Source organism: Camelina sativa, chromosome 15 (assembly GCF_030686135.1).
Source record: "Camelina sativa cultivar CO46 ecotype springtype chromosome 15, ASM3068613v1".
In the NCBI taxonomy this organism is placed as follows: Eukaryota; Viridiplantae; Streptophyta; class Magnoliopsida; order Brassicales; family Brassicaceae; genus Camelina; species Camelina sativa.
The window spans coordinates 8,102,129-8,125,850 of record NC_141894.1 but is presented as its reverse complement, the minus strand read 5'-3'; the positions used below and the strand labels follow the sequence as shown (position 1 = coordinate 8,125,850).

Sequence of the window (23,722 nt, the reverse complement as noted above, 5' to 3'; positions counted from 1 at the left end):
TCTCCGGTTTCAAAATTATCAAAGATAAAAATATAGTGGTGAAATGTGTAAAGAGTTTAAAAGTAGGACTTTTTTGGTTAAAAAAACAAAATTAAATTTATGACATATAAGATTAACCTGATTTCGGAAATTACCGGCGAATTGATTTTTTTTTTTAGTTTTAAATTAATTTCCCCGCGAAAGTATAACAAGTGGTGTTCTGAATCCCTGGAAGACCCGGGCAATTTCAGTAACGGCAAATCTAGGGTTTTGAATTGGAACCGGAGCTCCGATGGGGGATACAAACGGAGCATCGTTCATTGAAATCGATGGCCAGGAAGAAGTCGTAGATCCATTTCTGGCGTTCATCGACTACGCCAGAACGGTGATTTCATCGGAAGAAGACGACGATGAGGAAAGTGAGAGCAAGAAGGATCCTAGTAAAGCCACGGCTGAGGTTAGCGGTCCGGGTTGGGGCTGGGTTGCCTCGCGTATTCTGAAAACCTGTACCGCTTATTCGAGCGGTGTCACTGCCGCGATTCTCTTGTCCGATCTCTCTCAGGTGCTGCTAATCTCTCTCATACTTCGATTTTGATTTATTCTTTTCGATTGGGGGTTTGTGGTAGGGGGAAGCTTAGGTTTGATAAGGTTGTGTGATTGTAAACATTGTAACGTTTTTGTCTGTTTTTTTTTTTTTTTTTGAGAAATCGTTTCGCAGCTTGGCCAATGAGATTGAACAGTGTAATATGACTATATGAGATATAGCTTTGACTTTTGATTCTGGATGTAGTGTTATTGAGCCTTGTTATGTAGTGTGATTCGGTAGTTGATTCTGGATGTTTATCCGTTTAATTCTCGAGTGTTTTCTTTTGTAGGCATGGCAGGAGCAAAACAAACCAGGAATGTCAAAGAAGAAGCCGGAACTCATTGTTCAGTTGAAGAAGAGTCACAGAAGAAGAAGACTAGCTAACACTGTGACTATAGACTCTATTTATGAGAAGAATTTTTTGTCCATGAACAGCGTATTGGAAGCTGTTATTATTAATGCCGATGTTCTTCCTGGTATCTATCAAATCCTGGCAGCATTTTCATTTCCTCTGCCCCAATAAGTGGTTTATCAATCTAAATAGAAATTCTATTTCAGGTACAAACATATTCATGCTTACACTAGGGGATTTTTGGAGCTCCAACACCATTGATTTATATCTACATCGCAGGTATGCTTATTCGGTAGAGATAATTTATCATCATATCGGATTGAGATGAGTTTGACTGTTTGTTTCTGATGCATGTATAGAGATTCTTATAAGCATCTAATGCCTCTTGTATAGGTATTATGAGTTGGTGGAAACACCAAATGGGATTCTTGGGAAAGGCAGAGAGGTTTTGCTCACTGGGTGCTACCTTCGTACCGCGAGAGAAGGGTTTGGCACTCCACGGTTACTTCCAACAGAGTATCTTGTCATTTTGCTAGATGAGGTTTGGTTTCTGCTAACACATCACAGTTTCTGTATGAAATTTTATACAGAAAAGAATGGTTTAGTCTTTACCTGACTTTCAAATACTGCAGGACCAAGATGATGATGCAATCCTCATAGCAGCTCAATTTTGTTCCGATTCTTTCTCATCTGTTTCTCTTGAAGCTTTCAACAATGGAACTTCATACTCTTTGTATGCTAGGTAAGAGAGTATATGCGTGTGATATCACTGAATACTGATTTTTGTAAAAGTAACGTACTTAGTTGCAAACAGTTTCCAGAAACTGTAAACACTATTACAGTAATTAGATTTATCAGATGAAAACCTTTTGGAAGTAATAACGAGTATCACTGATATCAGTAAAATTGTTAAAAGACGCATAAAGTACCTCTTAAAAAAGGATGTACAGTGTACAAAGTATGTGTTTTAAGAGATTGAGTGAACTTAACTTCTATTGGCTGTTTATTCTAAAGTAATATTGCATTTTCCTCTCTTGGTTTGGGAGCAGGATTGAATCAATAGGTCCTCTGGAATCTGAACTCAAGTTCAGTACTGCACATAGAAGGCAAATTGAACTTGTAGATGGTGACGGTGATAGGTTAAAATTTGTCTTGTGGGGAGATCAGGTCATTTTGGCAAACCTTCTGAGGTAAGCTCATGGCTGGTTGCTTCTACCTTATTTTTTTCTACCAACCCCTTCTTGCAGATTCGTTTTCAGTGTGGGAAGTTTGCTTGGGCTTGAGAGACCTTATATTTCTAGTCTCGAAGAGAGTGCAGTGGACGGAAAGGATGAGTTTTGCCTTGAATATGGTAGTGCAACACATCTTTATCTAGTGCCGTTAACCTTACAAGAGGAACGGGTGGGTGAACTTTTTTTTTTTGTCACTCCTCTTTTTCTGGGTCAGATATTTACGTTGAAATTTTATGTCACCAATGAGTGAGTATTTTTCTTCTTCTTCAGGTTTGTGTAGCATTTACCCAAAATCAGTGTCAAGGATCTAAACTGCTAGGTTCAGGCGGAGTTTCGCAGGTGACATTGCCTCGTGATGCCGAGGGGTCTATAGACTATAGTAACTATCCTTTTCAGGTGAGTAGAAGTTGAGATACCATTATATTCAAGCATGCTATCAACAGATGGTTTATAGATCTAGAGGCTTAACTTCATGGGTGTATGGTAATAGGTTTTTGTAAAGTTTTCAAAATCCCATGCGGTGATTGGAATGTTTTATATTGAAAGTGTGGCAGTATCTTTTTAGATATATATCAATCAATCCTGTGTCTAATTGGTGGCTTATTTTTCTGTGCACATTCTGTTTAGAAATCATGTAACAGGGTAGGTTATTCCACAATTCCATGGTTCACAACTTCACACTGAATCTAAGTCCATATCGCTACAAATCCTATTCTTTGCATGTCATTTACTGGTTTTCGTTCCAACATCAAACTTCATTCATAACGTTTACATTTTTGCTTGTCTTTTACTTGTGTGCACAGTATGATCTCTGTTAGGAATTCACTGCTTCTTAGGCCTAGTAACATAAGGAAAGAACCAATGGTCGAAGAGACTATATGTTTTTAGATCATACGTAAAGCCTGCTCTGGCCATTATTTTTGATTCTATTGCTTAGCTGCATCTGCTAATATTACTCTCCTTGGTTGAAGTTCTGCAGACGATTATAACGGACATTCGCGACAAAACCACTGGCATCAGTCTCTATGGTGTCGTAACAGATATATTATGTTATGATCCAAATACCACAGGAGTGGTGTTTTCTTTGAAAATTGAGGACACGACTGGTGCAATATGGGCAAAGCTCCATTTTACTAGTTACTGGTATCAAACTGTTCTGTGAATTCCAAAATTTCAGCTGGACAGCAATTTGGAGCCTCGAATATTCTGTTTAATGAGCTGTTTATTTTTATGGTTTCCAGGTCATTGGGAAGGTTAGGGGTTGGTCATGTCGTGTACGTGTCTGGGTTATCCTGCAAAGTCACAAAAGAGAATGGGTACGAGTCTCTCTTGCTTTGAAAGTGAGAGCTATCCATCACTATTGACAAACTGATTTATCTCAAACCTGAATGGAATACTCGTCAATAAGTTTCAGTATGTATTGGTTTTATTGATTTAGCTTAAACATTAAAGGAATTCTTGTTTGGTTGAGCAGCCTTGAGTTGTTATGGCATGAGAAAGACGAGAAAGCTGCATTCGTCAACCTTAGCTGCTTGCCTGCATTTCTGACCTCTTCTTGTCTTCGCAAAATCTCTACGCTCTCCCAAATTTCAAAACAGAGAAAACCTGCAATAAACGTACGTCTCACTTTCTAAATGGTTCACAACAGAGCTCTTATATGTGTTTCCTTTTGAACATGTCACTCATATGTTTTTTTTTTTGGGGGGACAGATTTGTCGGGTTAAGCTGAAAGAGATGGACCAATGCCATAACATCAACACCAGATTATGGCATAGCGTTTGTGGGCATTTCATAGATGAAGAATCATCAGCATCATCGCATGGAGGGAATCTGCGATGTAGCTTCTGCGGAGTAAGCTGCAACAGTAACGCAGGATCGGAAGTAGTGAGAACATTCCACATAACGATAACACTTGCAGACGAGGAAACCAAACTATACGCATGGTGTACGGGTCAATCAGCATCAGCTATACTTCAGATATCTGCTGATGAATTCTATGACCTCCCAGAGGTAACAAGACAATTCCTTTTCCTTATGTTTGTGTATATTTTAAAATTGTTAATCTATGGCGGTAAGATAAAAGCAATGTAAAACTTGTCTCAGGATTATCAGCTAATGTATCCGTCATTGGAGAATGAGTGGTTCCTAGTGACATTAGCAAGCAGCGGTAATCGGAACTCGGTCTCCGGCCTTCGGTTGTCTCATGACACGGACGCGATTTGCTGGGAAATCACGCGCGCTCTCAAGATTTAAAAGCTCTACCTATTTTTGTAACATCTATTTAAAAAAAAAAAAAAAAATTATTATCATGATTAGTTGTTAAAACAAGACCGTGTTTAAACGAGTGGGAGAGATTTGTTTTAAGTTAAGAAGGTGACTTAGATTGAGTGTTGTTAGTTTACTTTTGGTTTGCTTTGGACCGTTGTTTTGAAAAGATGGTGGGCCCAGACTCCACCATTGTTTTGTCCGTTACAGTTTTTTGCTTCCGTGAAGATATTTTTCTATTCACCCACTGTTTATGTGAGCTGTTTTAATCCTATGGCCGCGATCGGTCGTGGACTCCAACCAACGGTCAGGATGTATCCAGATCGTTGGACAGCATTACAGCGAATAATTATAATTATTAAATCGTTGATTTTTCAATATTACTTTAGTGTAGTTCCATCTTCTTCCTCTTCATAACTCATTTTTGTCTTCGAGTGAGAGAGAGAGAATCAAATCAGCTTTCACAGAAAAAGGTATACAGAGAGAGAGAGAGAGACTATGGCGGAGAGTGGTGGACGGAGGATCGGAGTAGCAGTGGATTTCTCGGATTGTAGCAAGAAGGCTTTGAGCTGGGCGATCGATAACGTGGTTCGTGATGGCGATCATCTCATCCTCATCACCATAGCTCACGATATGCATTACGAGGAAGGCGAGATGCAGCTCTGGGAGACCGTTGGATCACGTACGTACCTTCTCAATCTCTCTCAATTTCCTTTTTCCCCCTTTTAGTGTTGCTTCCTGGACATGATAGAAATCGTGATCGATGATGATTAACTTATGATTTTTTTTTTTTTTTTTTGGTTTTAAGGTATACGATATGACACTTGTTTAGATCCTTTTCTGATGATCTTGTTTGTTAATTTGTGTTGACAGAACCTGACCTGAGCTTTACTCCATGCATCATTTGATTTACAATTGGTTTATGTGTGATTTTGCATGTTTAAATTTGGAAAAGACTCTGTTTCATTAGAAGTTGATCGTGAATTCATGTTGTATGAACCCTTTCTTCACATCTCTGTATTCAATCTTGTTGTTGTTTTGACTCTGGTATTTGTGTTTGTAACTTTTTCAGCTTATATTCCGCTGAGTGAATTCTCTGATGCTGCTGTGATGAAGAAGTATGCTGTGAAGCCAGATGCTCAAACCCTTGACATTCTCAACACTGCCTCTAGGGAGAAATCTGTAAGCTCCTTCTTCTTCTTTCAAAAGAACAGTCCATGAACCCTATCTGCAGCTTGAAACTCTTTTATCCTTTCAAACTTGTAGTTTGTTTGCTAATGTTGACATAACAAGACCTGAACTTAAGAGTAACGATAACTTGGAAGAAACAGTTTATATCCTTGATGTTCTGTACTAATCAATCTGACTTCTATTACTCTTCTTATACGTATGATTTGAGGAGTGGTTAGGTCTATACCGTATTGAATAACCTGCAACTGTGCTGGCATATAATATGTTACACCTATCATAGTATTGTTCAAAAGTTCTTTGAAAGCTTTTTGTTGCCTTGTAAAATTTGGAAAAACTGCATTCCAATCCATATGAATGTCTTTACAACAAGTGTTAGTTTCCTGTTAAACTAAGATCCAACTTTTATGAAACATGGACAGATTACAGTAGTGATGAAGATATACTGGGGAGATCCTCGTGAGAAGATTTGTGCAGCAGCTGAACAGATTCCCCTCTCAAGTCTTGTCATGGGTAACCGAGGCCTTGGTGGCCTTAAGAGGATGATCATGGGAAGCGTGAGCAACCATGTGGTGAACAATGTTGCATGCCCTGTGACCGTTGTGAAGGGTCACATCTGAGTTTGGTCGGAGAACTCTTCTAAATAACCACCGTATATTTGTGTTCATGGTCGGAATTTGTATTGTTAACTGTTGTGTGACTGGTGTATTGTTCATCTGTATGGGTAAAAAACATTTCATCTTCTAATAAATACAGACTCTTTTGAGTTTTGAACCAGATTCAATCATGTCAAATGTGTTTTTCTCATTATAATGAATTAATGATTTCTGTTTTTGTAAGAGAAACGAATCACACTTGACCAGTGACAACCTTAGTTTACAAATTACAACAACACACTTTGTTAAATTTGTTAAAGACAAAGCATGCCTTCACTTGTCTCTGCTGAAGGAAACGATTGAAGCATAAAGATTGATATAGATTTGCATAATAATCCTAAGAATTCATCACATCGTAGTTCAACATAAATTATAAGCTAAAGAGTACTCTCAAGGAAACAACAAACACACAAAGCAGAACAGAATAAGCTTAACCGTCATAAATACATAAAAGTGATCTAACAGTCTCCATAGATAAGAAAGCAAAAGACACTTAAAAAACATTCATTCCTCAAATGATCATGCAGTGAGTGGTCTCCTCTCTAGTCTTCTTGGGGATATCTAGCACAAACTCGAAGGTGTCGATGAGCTTGAAGTTGCATTTGTCACCAACCGATATAGGGAACTCCCTAGCCAGTTTCGAGTATCCACCTGAGAAGATTGTCCGAACCTCCCTCACCAAACAAAGCACCTTCCATGACTTCCCATTTGGGTGACGAATCGTGAACATCTTAGACTTCTGTGGGAGATGATCATCCACAAACTGTTTTGGGATTGCCTGAAATAAAAATCAGAGATTCACATATCAATACATAAAACTGTGTGGTATAGTATTGTTCATTCAAGTCTTTTGTTTTTAAAATCTTACCAGGAACTTGAGGTATGATTTCTTAATGGTGATTTCGAATTCTGGAACACCATCAATGACCTTTTTGTTGCTCTTGCTCTTTCTCTTCTTCTTAGTCTTTGATGATATGGAAGCCTCACCTTTCTTCTTCATAGCTTTAAGCTCAACTCCTCTCGAAGACTCACCTCTTTCCGTACCATTCTTCACTTTCTTATTCAACATCTTCTTCTTGGATGTTTTGGTCTCTTCAGTTTTCTTCTTACTTATCTTGATCTCAACTCGTCCAGGAGATTCATCCATTTCCTCATTTTCCTTCTTCACATCTTTGTAGCTGCGTTGTCCTTCTCCACCTGTTTTCATCAACAAAGCAAAAATATTTAGTCTTCTTCTTCTTCTTCTTCTTGAACTTCTCTGTTTCATAAAGCAGTGATTTACAAAGCACAAAAGCTTACTAGAAGAGTCCATTGACAGGAGATTTCGAGGTATGAGGATCTCCATGCAGTTCTGCTCGTAGATGTAGACATTAAAGATCATCTTCCCTTTGTGAATGAAAGTAATAAACTCGTTTCTTCCCAAAGAGTTGTCACTCACAAACTGATCCCATCCACGCTTCTCGATGTAGTAGTATCTCGTGTTCTTGGAGACTACTACATTCCAAGACTTTCCCCACTGCGCTCTTATCACCATCTTGTAAAAGAAGTCTTTCTTAGAGATTTTGCTCATGAAGTTGTATGGAAACGCTCTCTGTTTTGACCATACAACGAAGAATGTTACTAACAGTTCAATCCTTTTGTCAAATTACATAAACAATTTAAGAGGCCAAAGTTTCACTCTTTCAGTCTTATCATAAAACAATCTTTGCATAGAGAAAAGCAAAGAAGATAGATCTGAGCATACAGACAGAGAAGCAACAAGGTTTATGTTTTTGAGTGAAGAGGTGAACAAGAGAAACTTACTTAACGTGAAAAGCTAGTGAAAATATCCAAAAAGATAACAAGATTCAACTTTTCAAGCAGTAAAGATTTAACGTTAAGAACCATTAAACAAGCAGAAAACCAACAGATTCAACGTTTTAAACAAAGAGAGCCCAAAGATTCTACCAACCTAAAACAAGATTTAACTTTACAAACACAGAACATGAAGATTTAAACATTAAACACCAAAGAACCAACAGATTCAACGTTTCAAACTCAGTAAGTGTAAAGATCCAGAGATCCAGAGATCCAGAGGATAAACAGACTTAAAACCTTTTAAAGAAAAGAGAAAACCAAAAGACTAAAACCGTGGAAACCCCATTAAACACAACGAACAAAAACATTCCACCCTTCAGAAAAAAGAAAGCTATCAAGAACAACGTTAAAAGCATGATATGAGGTTGAGAACAAAGTTACCATGTACTCAGATGACAAATCTGCACTCTGAAAGATCTTGAAGAAACCCAAGTTCTTCCTTTCTTGTTTAATCAGATCAAAACCAGTGTTCCAACCCATCTCTCTTATCTCTTCTCCTTCTATCTCGCTCAAAACCTCCTCACTTTCGACTTCTTTCTCTCTCTCTCAAAACCTCTTCACTTTCTAACTTCTTTCTATCTCTCTCTCTTTCTCTCACTCACTTAGATATTAGGAATGGTCAAAGTCAGTAATATATGTATAGTTTGCCTTGTTTTCATTTACTACAAAACAAAGGTGTTGATGATGAAAAAAGCATTCATGTATTACCCCCAAGTGATTATTTCTGTTATATTTTGTTAAAAGGGTAATAAGATAGAAGAGACAAGAGAGCTGTTTTAAAACTGTCTTCACAGACACGCAAAAGCAGTGTTTTTGCTGGTTTTAGTACCTGAGAATCTCTGGGGAGAAAGGACGTAGACTTCAAACTTACTACTTTTGTGTGTTGTTTTTGCCACAGTAGTACTGTCACAGTACCTATGATGATATCTATATTGTTAATTTCTATTTGATTTTTTGTTTTACGAACATTTATTTACATTCAACCTTCGGTAACTTATTTTTTATTACACAGTCAAAGGTCAAAAGTTAAAGCTTTTTCTAAACAGAAAAGTGAATACTACGGTACATGATGAGATCACTCTATCAATCACACCACCGTATCCTTCTGTAACTTATAATGTAAAAAATACACACAATAGACTGACTACATTAAATAATTCAGATTTCAAATAACAAAAAGCTTGCTGTATAATTTAAAGTAGTTGGTGTCCAAATCGAAAATACATATTGTTGTTAACTTTGTCACAACTTGTGACTCACAAGTTAATAATCGAATCTATCAACTAAATTGCAAGACGATTTTCACACATATATACCCAATTTTATGCACTTTTAAATCATATTTATACATTAAACACCACCGGTACCTTTTCCCAAAAGCAGGATTAACTTTTCATGTTTTCATCCATCGATCAACTTTGACTTTTACCTTTAGATCGACGATGTTCATTATAGAGTTCAGGACTGATCTATAAACCCAGCACCGTAACCACTTGATCGTATGAACTTCTTCAGGAGAAGAACCACGATTGCGATTGTGAGCCCAACCGCAGCCCACGTGAATAGTCTGTCATCGACTGGCTTCTGAGCTGCTCTTCTGGTTACCGTTGTTTGCTCACCACTTACAGAAGCTCTGTCTGCAACTTCAACCGCTGTTAATGCTGCTGCAGCAGGAACCACATTAGCTGCTGCAGTGACTGCTTCAGGTGTCTCTTCTATGATTTGATCAGCAACTATGGTGTCTGTTGTAGCGATGGATAGCTCTTCCACTACCGTTATGGCTTCCTGTGGCTCAGTTTGGGACTGAGCTACTGTATCAGTAGACGGTGTTTGGTTACATTCAAGAGGAATGGCTTTTGGAACCACGGTTGCTTTGCTAAGGATGTAGTGATGAATCTGCGATTATTAAAAAGGACATGATTAGTTCAGTTGTTTCTAAAACTGAAGATGGACTTTAGGATGGAAACTTAAGTCATATCAAAATACATGAAGAAAGGGTCAAGAGCTTAAACCAAAAGGAGTTAGCTAACACTATCTTTGTCTAAAACCAATAGTAGTCTGTAAAATGGTGCTACTTGTTTAGTTAAGTAGAATCGCACCACATTTTATTGTATGCAGACAATAGCAGCTGTGATGCGGTAAAAACTAAGCAGATACTCTTTGAGCAAACATTAGACCTTAACCGCTAGAGATATGCAAGCCTAAATTTTGACCAACAGTTATGCCTAAGGTTTACAATGGGGAAACAGTAACATATAGCCAAATTCATATAATTTCACCAGAATATTAAGCATAAGCACAAGACTTAAAAGGGTGTTCGAGTGGGGATTGAGTAACTATACCTCATCAATAATTTTTTGCCGTTCAGGAGAGCCATACTTGGGAGGTGCCTCACGTGATTTAATGGCTAGTGTACGCCTCTCCTCCTTTGGATAATCTACAGAGCCCAGTGCTCCATTGGGACTTGTGGGCATGAATGCAATGAGAGCCACCAAAGCAGTACGAACTGCAAAGAAAAAAAAAAGCTAAATCATAAGAGCAAAGAGATGATATACAGTTCAACATGGTGTAAATTACAAGTGTTATGTAGTCTTGTATAAAAAAAAAACATAACAGTTAAGATATAAGTTATCTTGTGACATGGTGTTGGTGTAAGGATCAATGAAAAATATAAAAAGTCCATGACTTTACCACTCCATGAAGGTTGCCAATGCTCGGGGTGGTAATTTGAAATGCTCAAACAAATCTTGGTATTGGTTTCAAAGCGACCATTAGGCTGAAAAACAAAAGTAAAGAGATTCATTAGATAAAGACTCTCCCTTTACCCTTGCAACATGTGTGTGTTTATGAGTAAAAGAAAGAGTAAAAAGATCCTTACAGTCAATAACATGAATGAAGGAGGTTTGAAAGGGTAATCTGCAGGCAGCTGAATCCTCCCATGATAAATCCCGCCCTCAAATTCAGTATCACCAGGACCACGGATAGCGAATTGCCATTCAAAGATATTCTCCTGAGGTTAGAACAGAAAAATGAATCATGTAAAAACTATTTGGTATAACACAAAAACTTGTAAATAAAAGCTATAACATTTGCACACACAATCTATATCGATCACAGAACTAGCATGACAGCTGCAACAGAACAACATCACTCTCGAGTCTTGACAGATACACAATGATACGATACAAAACAGCACAAACACACCATACCTAGATCTATAGAAACACAAATCCAAGTACGAAAGCGAAACATTAATTAATGAGGCTTAACAAGTTAATCAAGCTTCAGAGCAGATTTACAAATTTCTAATTCCAGTTAACCTAATCTCGAATTAGAAACACAAACGAAACTGAATCAAGAGAGGGGGATCTTCTCTCCAGAAGAAAAAAATAAAAATCTCCGATCTCAAAAAATTCTCGAACCGGAGATAAGGTGAGTATAAGAAAACGTTGTTTACCTCAAGAGGGAGAGACATAAAATCATCAGAAGGATTTGCTTGCATCTCCTTAACCTCCTGCAAAATTCTCTTCACAGCCGGATTCTTCCGGTTATACCTCTCATCCGCCATCTTATCTCGCCCAACAGATCTCGCCGGAAAAGTGCAAATCCGTCGCTCGGCCCAATTCGTCTTTACAGATAAAAATAATAAATACACGAAGTTAAGAATTCGGACACAGCTTCGAGGAGGTGAGAGATTGATTTACAATAAAACAGAAGTATATAATTAGAAAAATAATATTATCCACGTCACACACTCTTTAACTATAGGATAAGTGACGTGACCATTGCTGTCTGCTGAATAGTAAACTTATTAGTCATCCCAAGCATCTTAACGGTTCAGATTTTCTCACGTCATCTACGAATAGGCCAGCGTGTCTTTAATCACCGTTGATTTAGAAGAAATCATTAACTTATCGTTGTGGGAGACTTTAATAGGCCTTGGGCCATTTCTTTAAAGCCCATTAAAACGTGCACGTTACAGACTACAATAAAAAGTCAAAACGTTGACAAAAGATGACCGATGACTTTAAAGATTCTTGTAAGAAGTGAGAAGAAGAAGAAGCAATTGCAAATGGAGAAGAGAGGGGTGATCGACACGTGGATTGATAAGCACCGTTCGATTTACACGGCGGCTACACGTCATGCCTTCGTCGTCTCGATCCGCGACGGATCCGTTGATCTCTCGTCCTTCAGAACTTGGCTGGTACTGTTATTACTGTAGTTAGTAATTTACTGATGAAAACAAAGCAAGAATCTGAAGACTTTGAATTGAAACGACGTTGTTTTGTGTGTGTGTGTGTGTGTTGCAGGGGCAAGATTATCTGTTCGTGAGAGGATTCGTGCCGTTTGTAGCGAGTGTGTTGATCAGAGCCGGTAAAGAATCCGGCGAGAGTTCCGATATGGAAGTGGTTCTTGGTGGTATGGCATCGTTGAACGGTGAAATCGAATGGTTTAAAACAGAAGCATCGAAATGGGATGTTGACTTCTCGACCGTTGTGCCTCAAAAGGCTAATCAAGAATATCTCAGGTACTGAATTTTATATTGTTGCCTGAGTTGAAATTGAAATCAGAGACTAGTAAGTTTCGCTTTGTTTATTCAAGGTTTCTGGAAGCTCTGATGAGTAATGAGGTGAAGTATTCAGTGATGATGACAGCTTTCTGGGCAACTGAAGCAGTGTATCAAGAGAGCTTTGCTCACTGTTTAGAAGACGGGAACAAAACCCCTGTGGAGCTTACAGGTGCTTGTCATCGGTGGGGCAATGATGGGTTTAAACAGTATTGTTCTTCTGTCAAGAGCATTGCTGAACGGTGTCTGGAGAATGCCTCTGGTGAAGCTCTGGCTGAAGCTGAAGATGTGCTTGTACGTGTTCTTGAATACGAGGTCGCGTTCTGGGAGATGAGCCGTGGAGGAGATTAGCTAATGTTTTGGGTTCAGTTTTTTTTCTCGTTTGTTTTTAGTTCCCAAAGAGAAACAAGTTTCAATCTTTATGTTTGGTGTGACACGAGTTGGGATTATGATTTCATAACACGACTAAGTAGCGCTGTTCCCATCATTCCACATCTTACACTTACTGGTAACTACTTTTAACATCAATATCCTAAACTCATAAGAACTTATCAAAGCATAGGTGGATGATTGAACAATTGAAGCTATAAAAGCTATCTACTCTCTCCAGGGATGACCACAATTCGGGTTGCAGCAGACAAAGAACAATGTCATTCCTTCTTCCCCTCTAGCCGTAGCCTGCACATTCAATGATAGCTATGTTAAAATTCTCGGGCGGTAGACAAAATTTGAGAATACGTTTTGGGGAACAAACAGAGAAGATGTAGCATATAACCAATAGTTATCGAAATAAGATAGTTATACCTGGAAGAAGACGGCCTCGCTATGCTGACACTTGGCACAACGCACAGCCTTGGTTCTGGGAAGAGTAGGGTCAGAAGCCACATCCGTTAGGATCTGAGTTCGTTCACTTACAGAGTGATGAACCTCGTTTCTGTACACACAGCTATTATCAGCTACTTCCTGCAAGCCAGTGCCCCCAAAAAAGTATAAATTATGATCGTTGAGGACAATTCCAATCTAATAATTTGTAACAACAAGATGACAAAATGCAGCTTAAATAAATGTCAATAACTACACGCATGCAGTTTGTGTTATCATCAATAAGCTAATCCTTTCCACAAGCTAAAGAGTCCCTTCAAAGTATTCATACAGAACACAACACTAGAAAGCTAAAACCATAAGAACGAACTTGCTTGATAAGCCTTAATTAAAGGAGTAAGATAAATAGAGAAGTTGGTGAAAACTAAGGAATCCCAAATCACTAAAGTTTCTTAATTGTGCAATAAGTCCCACTCACATTATGTGCACTTCATTGAATGCTAAAAAACCCTAATTTTTCCACACACACAAAAAAAAAGCTTTATAAACCTGGTGATCACAATTACGGCAAACGTAGAGGAGGATCTTCTGCTCCTTGTCCTCCTTAGGATACAGAATGTTATTACTGAACGAAAAAATCAAAACAGAAAACAACAATCAAAGACGACCCCATAAACAAAATTCGAACAAAGGTTAGAGCTTTTAAGGCGAAATCAACAACCATGGACGGTTCGATAGAGGAAGCAAAAACATCATAACAAAAACTTCAATAAATGCACAAAAACAACCTAAGTAAGGTACGGTGCAATTCCAAAAAAAACTACATTAACGAGATGAGAGCCGAGTGCTTTTTTCTTTTTTACCATTCGCGGCAAAACTTCATAGTACTCATCTTCGCTGAATCAGTCGAGAAAAATTTAGGTCGAGAAGTGAATCAGAGGAGGCTCAAAGAAAAATATCTGGCGGGCTCGTTTGGGAAAAGAAAAAGATGAGATCGTCGTTCTCGTATAACAACAACAGAGTATGTACTATAGTAGTGATCTCCCGACGGGACGGTAGTTCTCAATTAAGCTTATTGGGCCTGACTTATTAGGCTTTATTGCTATGAGAAATATATTTACACAGAAAGATTATACTTTTGACTATATATTTTTCATCTATTATAAAAGATAACCATCATAACATCTATATATACATTTTTGGAGACATTTATAAAATAAATCATGAAGTTTATACCTATTTACAAGCATGCCATTGACATTAATTATTAATTTGTTTTTCATTTAATTAATTAATATTAAATTTCAATTTTGGAAAACAAGATTTTCCATCTTAATAAAATTTCCAAAACAATAGGAGCCACTCCCTTTAATATTAAGTATTAAGTTTATGATTAATTTAATTAATATTAAGTTTCCAATTTTACAAACAATAGAAATTAATTCTATAAACACACACAGTATTTTCCTTCTATAAATCACAACTTATTTAATTGTATGTTATAGTTCCTATAATATAAAACAATAAACCTCAAACAAAATACTTTCTACACTAACTAATATATATATATATATATTTGTAAGGTTGTACATTTTAAAAAATACAAATTAAATATTAGTTATATATATAGTTAATCTATAAAACAAATAACATTTTATTTTTATTTAAAAAATAGCCCTTCGGTGTATGTACCGCCGGTGAATATCTAGTTTCATTATTAAATTTGATTTGATCACAGACCACATACTAATATTCTTCTCCGTTATCAGGTCGGTGATGATGTTCTTCTTTACGCCAGCAAAGACCAACCAACATTTCACAATCTCTCAGGTCTGTACTCTAAATTTTTACAGTTACAGATGTGAGCTTTTGGTTATCTGAATTTCGTTTTCCAATTGCATGAAGCTCTCTTGGCTTTTTGTTGTTTCTGATTCAAACTAAAAACATTCCCGAGCTAGGATTTATAATAATTGGAATGTGAATTGAGACAAATACACATCCCAGCAGATTAATTGAAGGTCAAATGGTGAATCATGTGTTAATCCAATTTCAGTCAAATGTAATTTAGATTTCGGAAATCTTAAGTTTATGGTTCTCTTAACTTGATTCTTATACATCACATAAATGAAAAAAATGTTAGTAGCGATCATAATTATCAAAGCTAACATATTTAACTTGAAGATTTAGCTAAAAACTGATTATATTGACTATTGAGTCACTAAATCAATGTAAATATGTTTAGAAAATATTGATCTTGATATATAAAGAAGACAATTATAATCACAGAAATCTATTTCGAGAGATGCATGGATCGAACAATCTAAGGTAGAAAAAAAAAAAACACAAACGATATTAGTGAAGAAAGTATAAGTAATTTTTTTTTTGGTTCAAAAATACAGATAAAATTAAAGTAGAAGTAATATTATTAAGCTATGAAAGGATGAAAAGAAAGTGAGTGTGTAGAGATAATTAGAAAGAAATCCAATTAAGTAACTAATTAGAAAGAAAATCACTATAATCTGTTTTTTCTTGGAATATGCAGATATGCTAGGAATTTGATTATCTTTTGGCGTTTAAATTTGTTTCTTTAATTTGAATTTTTAACATATATTGTAGGAGGAAAGTAATTTGAAATCAACGTGTTGAGATGGAAAATATCGGCTGAGATCTTCCTCCGGAAATCTGACTAAAAGAATTTTAATATTAATTAAATTAATTATAATTTTAATATTTAATATCAATGGCTGTGGTTGTAAATAACTACACACTCCAAGGTTTTTTTCCAAATGTACTTGAAAAATTGTATATATAAGTGAATATTGAGTGAAAGAGTAGTCATCCACATTCATATACAATTCTTTTTCATATTACAAAGAAAAAAAAATGGGTTCTCTACTAGAATTTGCTGCTCTCTTAATCATCACGACTATTTGTGTTAATGTAGTATTGATATATGGCGCTCAAAATACTAGGGTTCGTACAACTGGTTTCGACAACCCAAAAACAACAGTGTTTATACATAATGATCTTGGTGGTCCTTTGTTGTGGTATCATTGTAAATCAAAAAACGATGATTTTGGAGTCTCGACTATGCCACCAAATGGAATGTGGTCGTTTGATTTCAAACCCAGTATTTTTGGAGGCACTTTATTTTTTTGCAGTTTTGGATGGGAACATGAGATGCATTATTTCGATATCTACAAACAGAGCAGAGACAGAGAATTCGCCAAATTTGGATGTAAAAATTGTCATTGGAAGATCCACAAAAATGGAGCTTGCAAATTAAACAAAGACACTAATTTGTATGATGTTTGTCATCCTTGGAATTCTTAGTTGCTTTGATAACAGTTTAACAATGTCGTCTTCTTGTAGTTCTCTCATAGACAACAATCAATAAAAGTATTTCGTTTTTTTCTTTTTTTCTTTTTCCTTCTAATTTCATTGATATCAAATCAAAATTACAAAGTCATACAGAAACTTTGAAAACAAATTATTACATAAGCAGATATATGTACCATATAGTAAGAAAGATACACAAAAGAAGTGAATTTCCTCCTTTATTCTTGATCTCGCTCTGATGCTAATAGGGTGAGTGGATAGCTTTTTTGGCTTGATCTCCAAATTACACACAGCATGATTAAACCTATTGCTTCCATCACAAGTTCTGAAACTATTACTATCGGATACCAAGACTTCCGTAACCGAGTCTTTCAATGGGCATTTGACTTAGACTTCATTTTCTTTGAAACCAACATTTGATATCGTTTCCGTTTTTTTTTTGGGATATTTGTGTTTTTAGTACGTTTTTGGGAAGTAATAAAGAAATTAGTATGTTTCCTATTCACAATTATAAAAATAGTCGGTCTCTCACTGTAGCAATGCGAGACTTTAAGTTTTTTTTTTTTTTTTTTTTAAATGGCATACCCCTTATGTTTAATTACTCAAATACTTGATTATATAAATTTTTTTTTCTAATTTTTTTTCAGATACAAAAAATCTATACTTTTTTCTTTATAATTTGATATGCATTTTGTTTGATGATTTTATTTGATAATATTTAATATTTTTTACAAATTTTATATCCGTACAGCCTATTAACTGTACAGATATCTAAAAACCTAAAAAATAAACAAATTACATCTGTACACTTAATAATGTGTGTAAATATTTATACACAACCATTACATATATCACTTGATATGAAAATATATTTGATAATGTTAAATACAACAAATTTTGTATCTGTACAGCTTATTAACTCTACACATATCTGTACAGATATCTAAAACCTAAAAATAAACAAATTACATCTTAATAATATGTACATATGATTGTACAGAACCACATTGTATATATCATTATTGATATGAAAATATATTTGAAATTACTAAAACAAAATGTGTATAAACATCTGTACAAACATCTACAGTTAATAATGTGTACAGAGTACAAAACCATTGCATATATTAGTTTTAGTATAAAATATATTTAAAATAAAATATTAAAAAAAAATAATTTTTGTCTCACAACACACACGCTCGCTCTCACACTCTTTCACTCTCTCACACTCACACACGCACTCACACTCTCTCTAACTGTTTCTCACCATCTCACCACACTCACACAAACACTCACGTTCACACACTCTCTCACAATCTCACACCACCCACTTTCCCTATTATAAATAGTATACGTACTAAAAAACAGATTACTTTATAAAAACGTACTAAAACTAGAAGACACCCTTTTTTTTCCAATGAAAACACTGTTATTTTTTGTTTTATTTTTACGAACACTTATTAGCCGTGATGAGGTTTCCTTTAATATAACATCATATATTTCATATATTGAAACAAATCATAAACGATATTAGACATGGCTCTAATGTATATCCAAGTACAATAAAACCTCTATAAATTAATAAAGTTGGGACCATGAAATTTTATTAATTTATATAGGTTTTAATTTATCGATAATTAATAATTATTAATTTATAGAAAGACTTTCCTAATTTGGTAAAAATTATTAAAAATAAGATTTAATCTTTATAACTAATATTTTTATAAAATCAATTACAATGAAAATAACAATTATCATGTTTTGAAGATAGCACTCAAAAAATTTTATATAGTAAAAATATTAAAAATAAACTTCAATAAAAATTAATGTGTAGATATATACATATATTTAGATAATTTTATATAATTATTAACATATATTATTGATAGGACAATATATTTATAAAGGAGTTTCAAAAAAAATATTATTTTATTATATTATCGAATAGTATCCAAAATTACACTAGTTCCAACTTGGGACCGGAAAAATTTATTAATTTATAAAGATTATTAATTTACCGAATATTAATTTATAGAGATTCTACTATATTATTAACCATGATGAAGTTTCCTTTTATATATTAGTTTTACTTTGACTCATATTATCCAAAACACTAAATTGCATTCATTTTTTTAAAAAAAGTCAACAAAAAAAACTTACTACGGAAATATAATTAATAAAATTTGGTAATAAATACACAAATGTATTGAGTGAAAGAGTCATCCATATCCCATACACAATACTTTCACATTGCAACGAAAAAAAAAAAAAACACAAAACAATATGGGTTCTCTAAAAGAACTTGTAGCCTTCATAATCATTATGTGTGCAACAAGTGTAACGATGACCCTCGCTCAAAACACCATGGCTCCGGCTCCGGCTCCACCAAGTTCTGACAACCCAAATACAACAGTGGTGTTACATAACGGAGGTTCAGTGCCAATGGTGTTCCATTGTATGTCACTAGACGTTGATTTTAAAAGTCGGATAATGATGCCAGGTGGAACGTGGTCGTTCGAATTCTTACCAAGTGTTTCTGGAGATACAAAGTACGCTTGCAGTTTTACCTGGAGACTCGAGTACCATTTATTCCGTATCTACTGGCAAAGCAGAGACCAAGTATCTGGAGATCATGGTTGCAAAAGATGCGAATGGAGGTTACGCCCAGAAGGACCTTGCCAAATCAACGAAAAGACTGGAAAAATTGATCATTGTCCCCCTTGGGATTCTCAATTGTTTTGAAACAATTACTAAAACATTTGCTATGTATTTGTCTACCTCTCCGTTTATCTATCAATAAATTAACAAAGCAAAACTATTTACTATGGCCTTTTGATTCGGTTAAAATATGTCTTAAAAGTTAAAATCAGGTTTGACAAAAGTGAAAAAATGAAAAGCAAAGTCGTAAATGCCACGTGTACAAAAAAAAAGTGGTTAAACAAACAAAACAAACGAAGGCGCTTTGAAAACTCCGCCTCCGTTGTTAGCTATTACACTCACTCTGTCTCCGCCGAGTTTAATTCTGTCATCTGCGTCTTCCTCTGTTAGATCTCTCTCTCTGTCTCTTACAATACAATCAGCTATGACGCTTTCGTTCTCACAGACGTCGTCGTTTACAAGACCGAACCACGTGCTCGGATCAACTGCTTCCGTTTTCTCTACGCCCAAGAATCTCCGTTTCTGCGGACTCCGGCGTGAAGCGTTTGGTTTCTCTCCGTCGAATCAGTTGTCTTTGCGCAGTAACCGAACTCAGAGTAGCGGATTCCAAGTCTCTGCTTCTGCTTCAAGTAATGGTAATGGTAACGGTGCCTCTCCCAAATCTTTCGATTACGATTTGATCATCATCGGAGCTGGAGTTGGCGGCCATGGTGCTGCTTTGCACGCTGTTGAAATTTCTTATTACTAAAACAACTAAAAAGGCCTATACTTTAAGTTAAGCATCCTGTGAAATTGCTATAACATGATAGTTTCATTTTGAAAAAGAAAAGATTTTGCTCTGCTTATGGAAACATTGGCTTTTATTAAGGGACTTAAAACTGCTATCATTGAAGGAGATGTTGCTTTGATAACAATTTAACAATGTCGTCTACTTGTATTTCTCTAATAAACAATAATCAATAAAAATATTTCGTATTTTCTTTTAATGAAAACACTGTTACTTTTATTTTATTCTTTAATATATAACTAGGAGATATCCCGTGCTTTAAGCACGGATCAAAATTTTTTTAAAAAATTATAATATAATAATAAAAGTTATTGTTATATATTTTTTAAAAAGTTATTTTATTTGAGATAATATTTATTTTTAATTTTTCTGTAAATCTATTAGTCTATTTGAATACTAAGTATTTTGGAATATTATAGTATTTTATTTTTGTCGTATATTACAGTTTTATATTGTTTGTTTGTTGTATTTGCATCATTATTTTGTGAAATATAAAGTAGTAATTTTAATTTTATAATTGAGAGTAAATAAAAATTATTAATTTATCATCTATATAAATTTAGTTTTACCAACCCGCGAATGTGGAAATTAAAACATATATTTTTTATAGATTGATTAATATATCTTCGTTTTTAAAAATTCAAATCACAACATATGCATAAAAAATTCTGTACTTTATTAATCATACGTATTAAATGAAAATTCCAAACAATTTGTAAATAAAATAAAATAAAGATGATAGGAGAATCATAATTTGAAATCTTAACAAAATTTTCGAAATTTAGTTATTAAAAATAATTATATTGTAAATTTGGATATAAAATCTTAGTTTTTAAAATTCTGATTAGTTTATATATTTTTTTAAAAAAAATATTTAGTAATTTCGTCCATAATTTATTAGAGAGAGAAAATATTTTTTTTCTAGATTTTTTGTTATATTTGATCTGTGAGTTTTTATTTTATTTTTTAATTAATTATATTTATTTAAATTAATTAATTAAGCTTAATTAAAATTTTCTAATGACAATTGAATGTAATTTTGTACACATTTTAAGATTAGTTTCATATTTGTATTTCCCAATTAATATAGTAGGATGTCTATTGACTACATCATATATTTCATATATTGAAATAAATCATAATCGATACCAGAAATGGCTCTAATGTATATCCAAGTATTACTAACCATGATAAAGTTTCCTTTTATACATAAGTTTTACTTTTACTCATATTATACAAAACACTAAATTGCATTAATTTTTTTTTTAAAGAACAAAAAAAAACGCTTACTACGGAAATATCTTACTAAATTGAATTGAAGGTCAAATGGTGAATCATGTGTTAATCCAATTTTTTTTTTTTGTCAAAGGTGTTAATCCAATTTCAGTCTAATGTAAATTTAGATTTCGGAAATCTTAAGAGGGGTTATTAAATATTATTATCTTATAACAAATAAATTAATGTTTCATGTAATCACAATTTTTTGACACTTTTTACAAAATAATTAATTATATAAAAAACTATATTAATAATATTAGTATTTTAGAGGTAAATGTTTGACAAATGCTTCAAATGACATATGAGAGCATCTGTAGCTTCTAAATGCTCTCTTATATGCTCTTTTAATAAATGTTGATTGGATGATAACATTAAAAAAAATATCCTTCATATGCATTTTCAATCAAGGTCATAGTGAAAGAGTCATCCATATACAATAAAGGGAAATCTGATTAAGAGAAAGGGATCTTGTTTTGATATTAATTATCTACTTAATATTTAATGTTAATGGCAGTGGTTGAAAATAACCACAAACTCCAACATTAAAATAAAATAAAATAATACTATATTATAAAGTTATATCTACATTTATATTTTAATATTAATATTTTTAATGTATTAAATAAATTATTATATTATTTTAAATAATAACATTAATAAGTTACTGATAAATATTATCTTATCACAAATAAATTAATGTTTTATGAAATCACAATTTTTTGACACTTTTACAAAATAAATTAATTATATAAAACTATTTTAATAATATTAGTATTTTAAAGGTAAATGTTTGGCAAATATTTCAAATGACATATGATAGCATCTCTTCTAAATGCTCTCTTATATGCTCTTTTAATAAATGTTGATTGGATGATAAAACTAAAAAAAAACTCCTTCATATGCATTTTCAATCATGGCCATAGTGAAAGAGTCATCCATATACAATAAAGGGAAATCTGTTTAAGAAAAAAGGGATCTTGTTTTGATATTAATTATAGACTTAATATTTAATGTCAATGGCATTGGTTGAAAATAACTACAAACTCCAAGGTTTTTTTTTCCCAATGTACTTGAAAAATGTATATATAAGTGAATATTGAGTGAAAGAGTAGTTATCCATATATAATACTTTTCATATTACAAAAAAAAAAAATGGGTTCTCTACTAGAACTTGCGGCTCTCTTAATCATTACGACTATGTGTGTTAATGTAGTATTGATATGTGACGCTCAAAATGCTAGGATTCCTACAACCGGTTTCGACAACCCAAGGACAACATTGTTTATACACAATGATCTTGGTGGTTCTTTGCTGTTGTGGTATCATTGTAAATCAAAAAGCGATGATTTTGGAGTCTCGGTTATGCCACCAAATGAAACATGGTCGTTTAAATTCAAACCCAGTATTTTTGGGGGCACTTTGTTTTTTTGCAGGTTTGGATGGGAACATGAGATGCATTACTTCGATATCTACAAACAGAGCAGAGACAGAGAATTCGCCAAGTTTGGATGTAGGAATTGCCATTGGAAGATCCAAAAAAATGGAGCTTGCAAATTAAACAAAGAAACTAACATGTATGATGTTTGTCAACCTTGGAATTCTTAGTTGCTTTGATAACATTTTAACAATGTCGTGTACTTGTATTTCACTAATATACAATATAATCAATAAAAGTATTTCATATTATTTTTTAATGAAAACACTCTTATTTTTATTTTATTTTTACCAACACACAACCGTGATGAAGTTTTCTTTAATATATAACTAGGTAATACTCCGTGCTACAACACAGGATGACATATATTGTAATTAATTTATGTATATTTTGAATGCATAAAATGTTTTGGTTTATTTAAGTTTTTATAATTTTAAATAGTGTTGAGTAGTATATTAAGTTTACTTACATGGTGTTAAAATTAGATGAGTATGTTGTTTAGACATCGTTAATCCTTTGAATGGTAACATTATGCTTAAAGGTGTTCAATTCAAATATCAGATATTAATTTGGTTTTAGTATGGAGTATTGCAAGTATATAACCTACACGCAACTATTTTAGAATGACAAAGATATTTCGTCCCATCCCGTCTTGTCATGTCCCGTCCTGTTTCATCTCATCCCTACCCGTAAAAATTTTTATGTCCCATAAATGTTCTCT

The 23,722-nt window shown here is 34.1% G+C and overlaps 5 protein-coding genes and 3 pseudogenes across 8 annotated transcripts; 6 read left to right on the top strand and 2 right to left on the bottom strand.

The window, feature by feature from the left end:
- Positions 1–135: 135 nt before the first annotated feature.
- LOC147926383 (uncharacterized) lies at positions 136–4,551 on the top strand. 2 transcript variants are annotated; one of them, XR_015582798.1, is made up of 13 exons: positions 136–541; positions 855–1,041; positions 1,124–1,196; positions 1,311–1,458; positions 1,550–1,659; positions 1,967–2,107; positions 2,177–2,318; positions 2,420–2,545; positions 3,121–3,292; positions 3,391–3,465; positions 3,624–3,765; positions 3,860–4,159; positions 4,253–4,551. XR_015582798.1 is itself a non-coding variant. In XM_087489517.1 (13 exons), the coding sequence occupies exons 1-13, from the start codon at positions 272–274 to the stop codon at positions 4,400–4,402; spliced, it is 2,028 nt and encodes a 675-aa protein (XP_087345643.1). In that variant the 5' UTR covers positions 136–271; the 3' UTR covers positions 4,403–4,551. The 2 variants fall into 2 exon arrangements, 1 of the variants encoding a protein (XP_087345643.1); XM_087489517.1 differs by having other exon boundaries at positions 3,129–3,292.
- Positions 4,552–4,638: 87 nt separating this feature from the next.
- On the top strand, positions 4,639–6,379 carry LOC104746045 (universal stress protein PHOS32). Its single transcript, XM_010467430.3, has 3 exons — positions 4,639–5,096; positions 5,487–5,596; positions 6,025–6,379. Exons 1-3 carry the CDS (start codon positions 4,913–4,915, stop codon positions 6,220–6,222), a joined length of 492 nt encoding a protein of 163 aa, XP_010465732.1. The 5' UTR covers positions 4,639–4,912; the 3' UTR covers positions 6,223–6,379.
- Positions 6,380–6,653: 274 nt separating this feature from the next.
- On the bottom strand, positions 6,654–8,702 carry LOC147926382 (B3 domain-containing protein At3g17010-like). Its single transcript, XM_087489519.1, has 4 exons — positions 8,497–8,702; positions 7,558–7,849; positions 7,127–7,455; positions 6,654–7,036 (listed from the first exon to the last, which is right to left on the bottom strand). The coding sequence occupies exons 1-4, from the start codon at positions 8,593–8,595 to the stop codon at positions 6,770–6,772; spliced, it is 987 nt and encodes a 328-aa protein (XP_087345645.1). The 5' UTR covers positions 8,596–8,702; the 3' UTR covers positions 6,654–6,769.
- Positions 8,703–9,285: 583 nt separating this feature from the next.
- LOC104746043 (ubiquitin-conjugating enzyme E2 32) lies at positions 9,286–11,895 on the bottom strand. The gene is made up of 5 exons (XM_010467428.3): positions 11,573–11,895; positions 10,994–11,125; positions 10,807–10,891; positions 10,458–10,621; positions 9,286–10,011 (listed from the first exon to the last, which is right to left on the bottom strand). The coding sequence occupies exons 1-5, from the start codon at positions 11,681–11,683 to the stop codon at positions 9,574–9,576; spliced, it is 930 nt and encodes a 309-aa protein (XP_010465730.1). The 5' UTR covers positions 11,684–11,895; the 3' UTR covers positions 9,286–9,573.
- Positions 11,896–12,105: 210 nt separating this feature from the next.
- Positions 12,106–13,169, top strand: LOC104746042 (bifunctional TENA-E protein). The gene is made up of 3 exons (XM_010467426.3): positions 12,106–12,319; positions 12,426–12,643; positions 12,718–13,169. Exons 1-3 carry the CDS (start codon positions 12,137–12,139, stop codon positions 13,031–13,033), a joined length of 717 nt encoding a protein of 238 aa, XP_010465728.1. The 5' UTR covers positions 12,106–12,136; the 3' UTR covers positions 13,034–13,169.
- Positions 13,170–16,387: 3,218 nt separating this feature from the next.
- On the top strand, positions 16,388–16,837 carry LOC104748244 (S-protein homolog 2 pseudogene; annotated as a pseudogene).
- A 2,233-nt stretch (positions 16,838–19,070) lies between these two features.
- On the top strand, positions 19,071–19,668 carry LOC147926381 (S-protein homolog 2 pseudogene; annotated as a pseudogene). Its single transcript, XR_015582796.1, has one exon. The product of XR_015582796.1 is annotated as an S-protein homolog 2 pseudogene (transcript).
- A 3,001-nt stretch (positions 19,669–22,669) lies between these two features.
- Positions 22,670–23,280, top strand: LOC104746040 (S-protein homolog 2 pseudogene; annotated as a pseudogene). Its single transcript, XR_015582797.1, has one exon. The product of XR_015582797.1 is annotated as an S-protein homolog 2 pseudogene (transcript).
- The last annotated feature ends 442 nt before the right edge of the window (positions 23,281–23,722 follow it).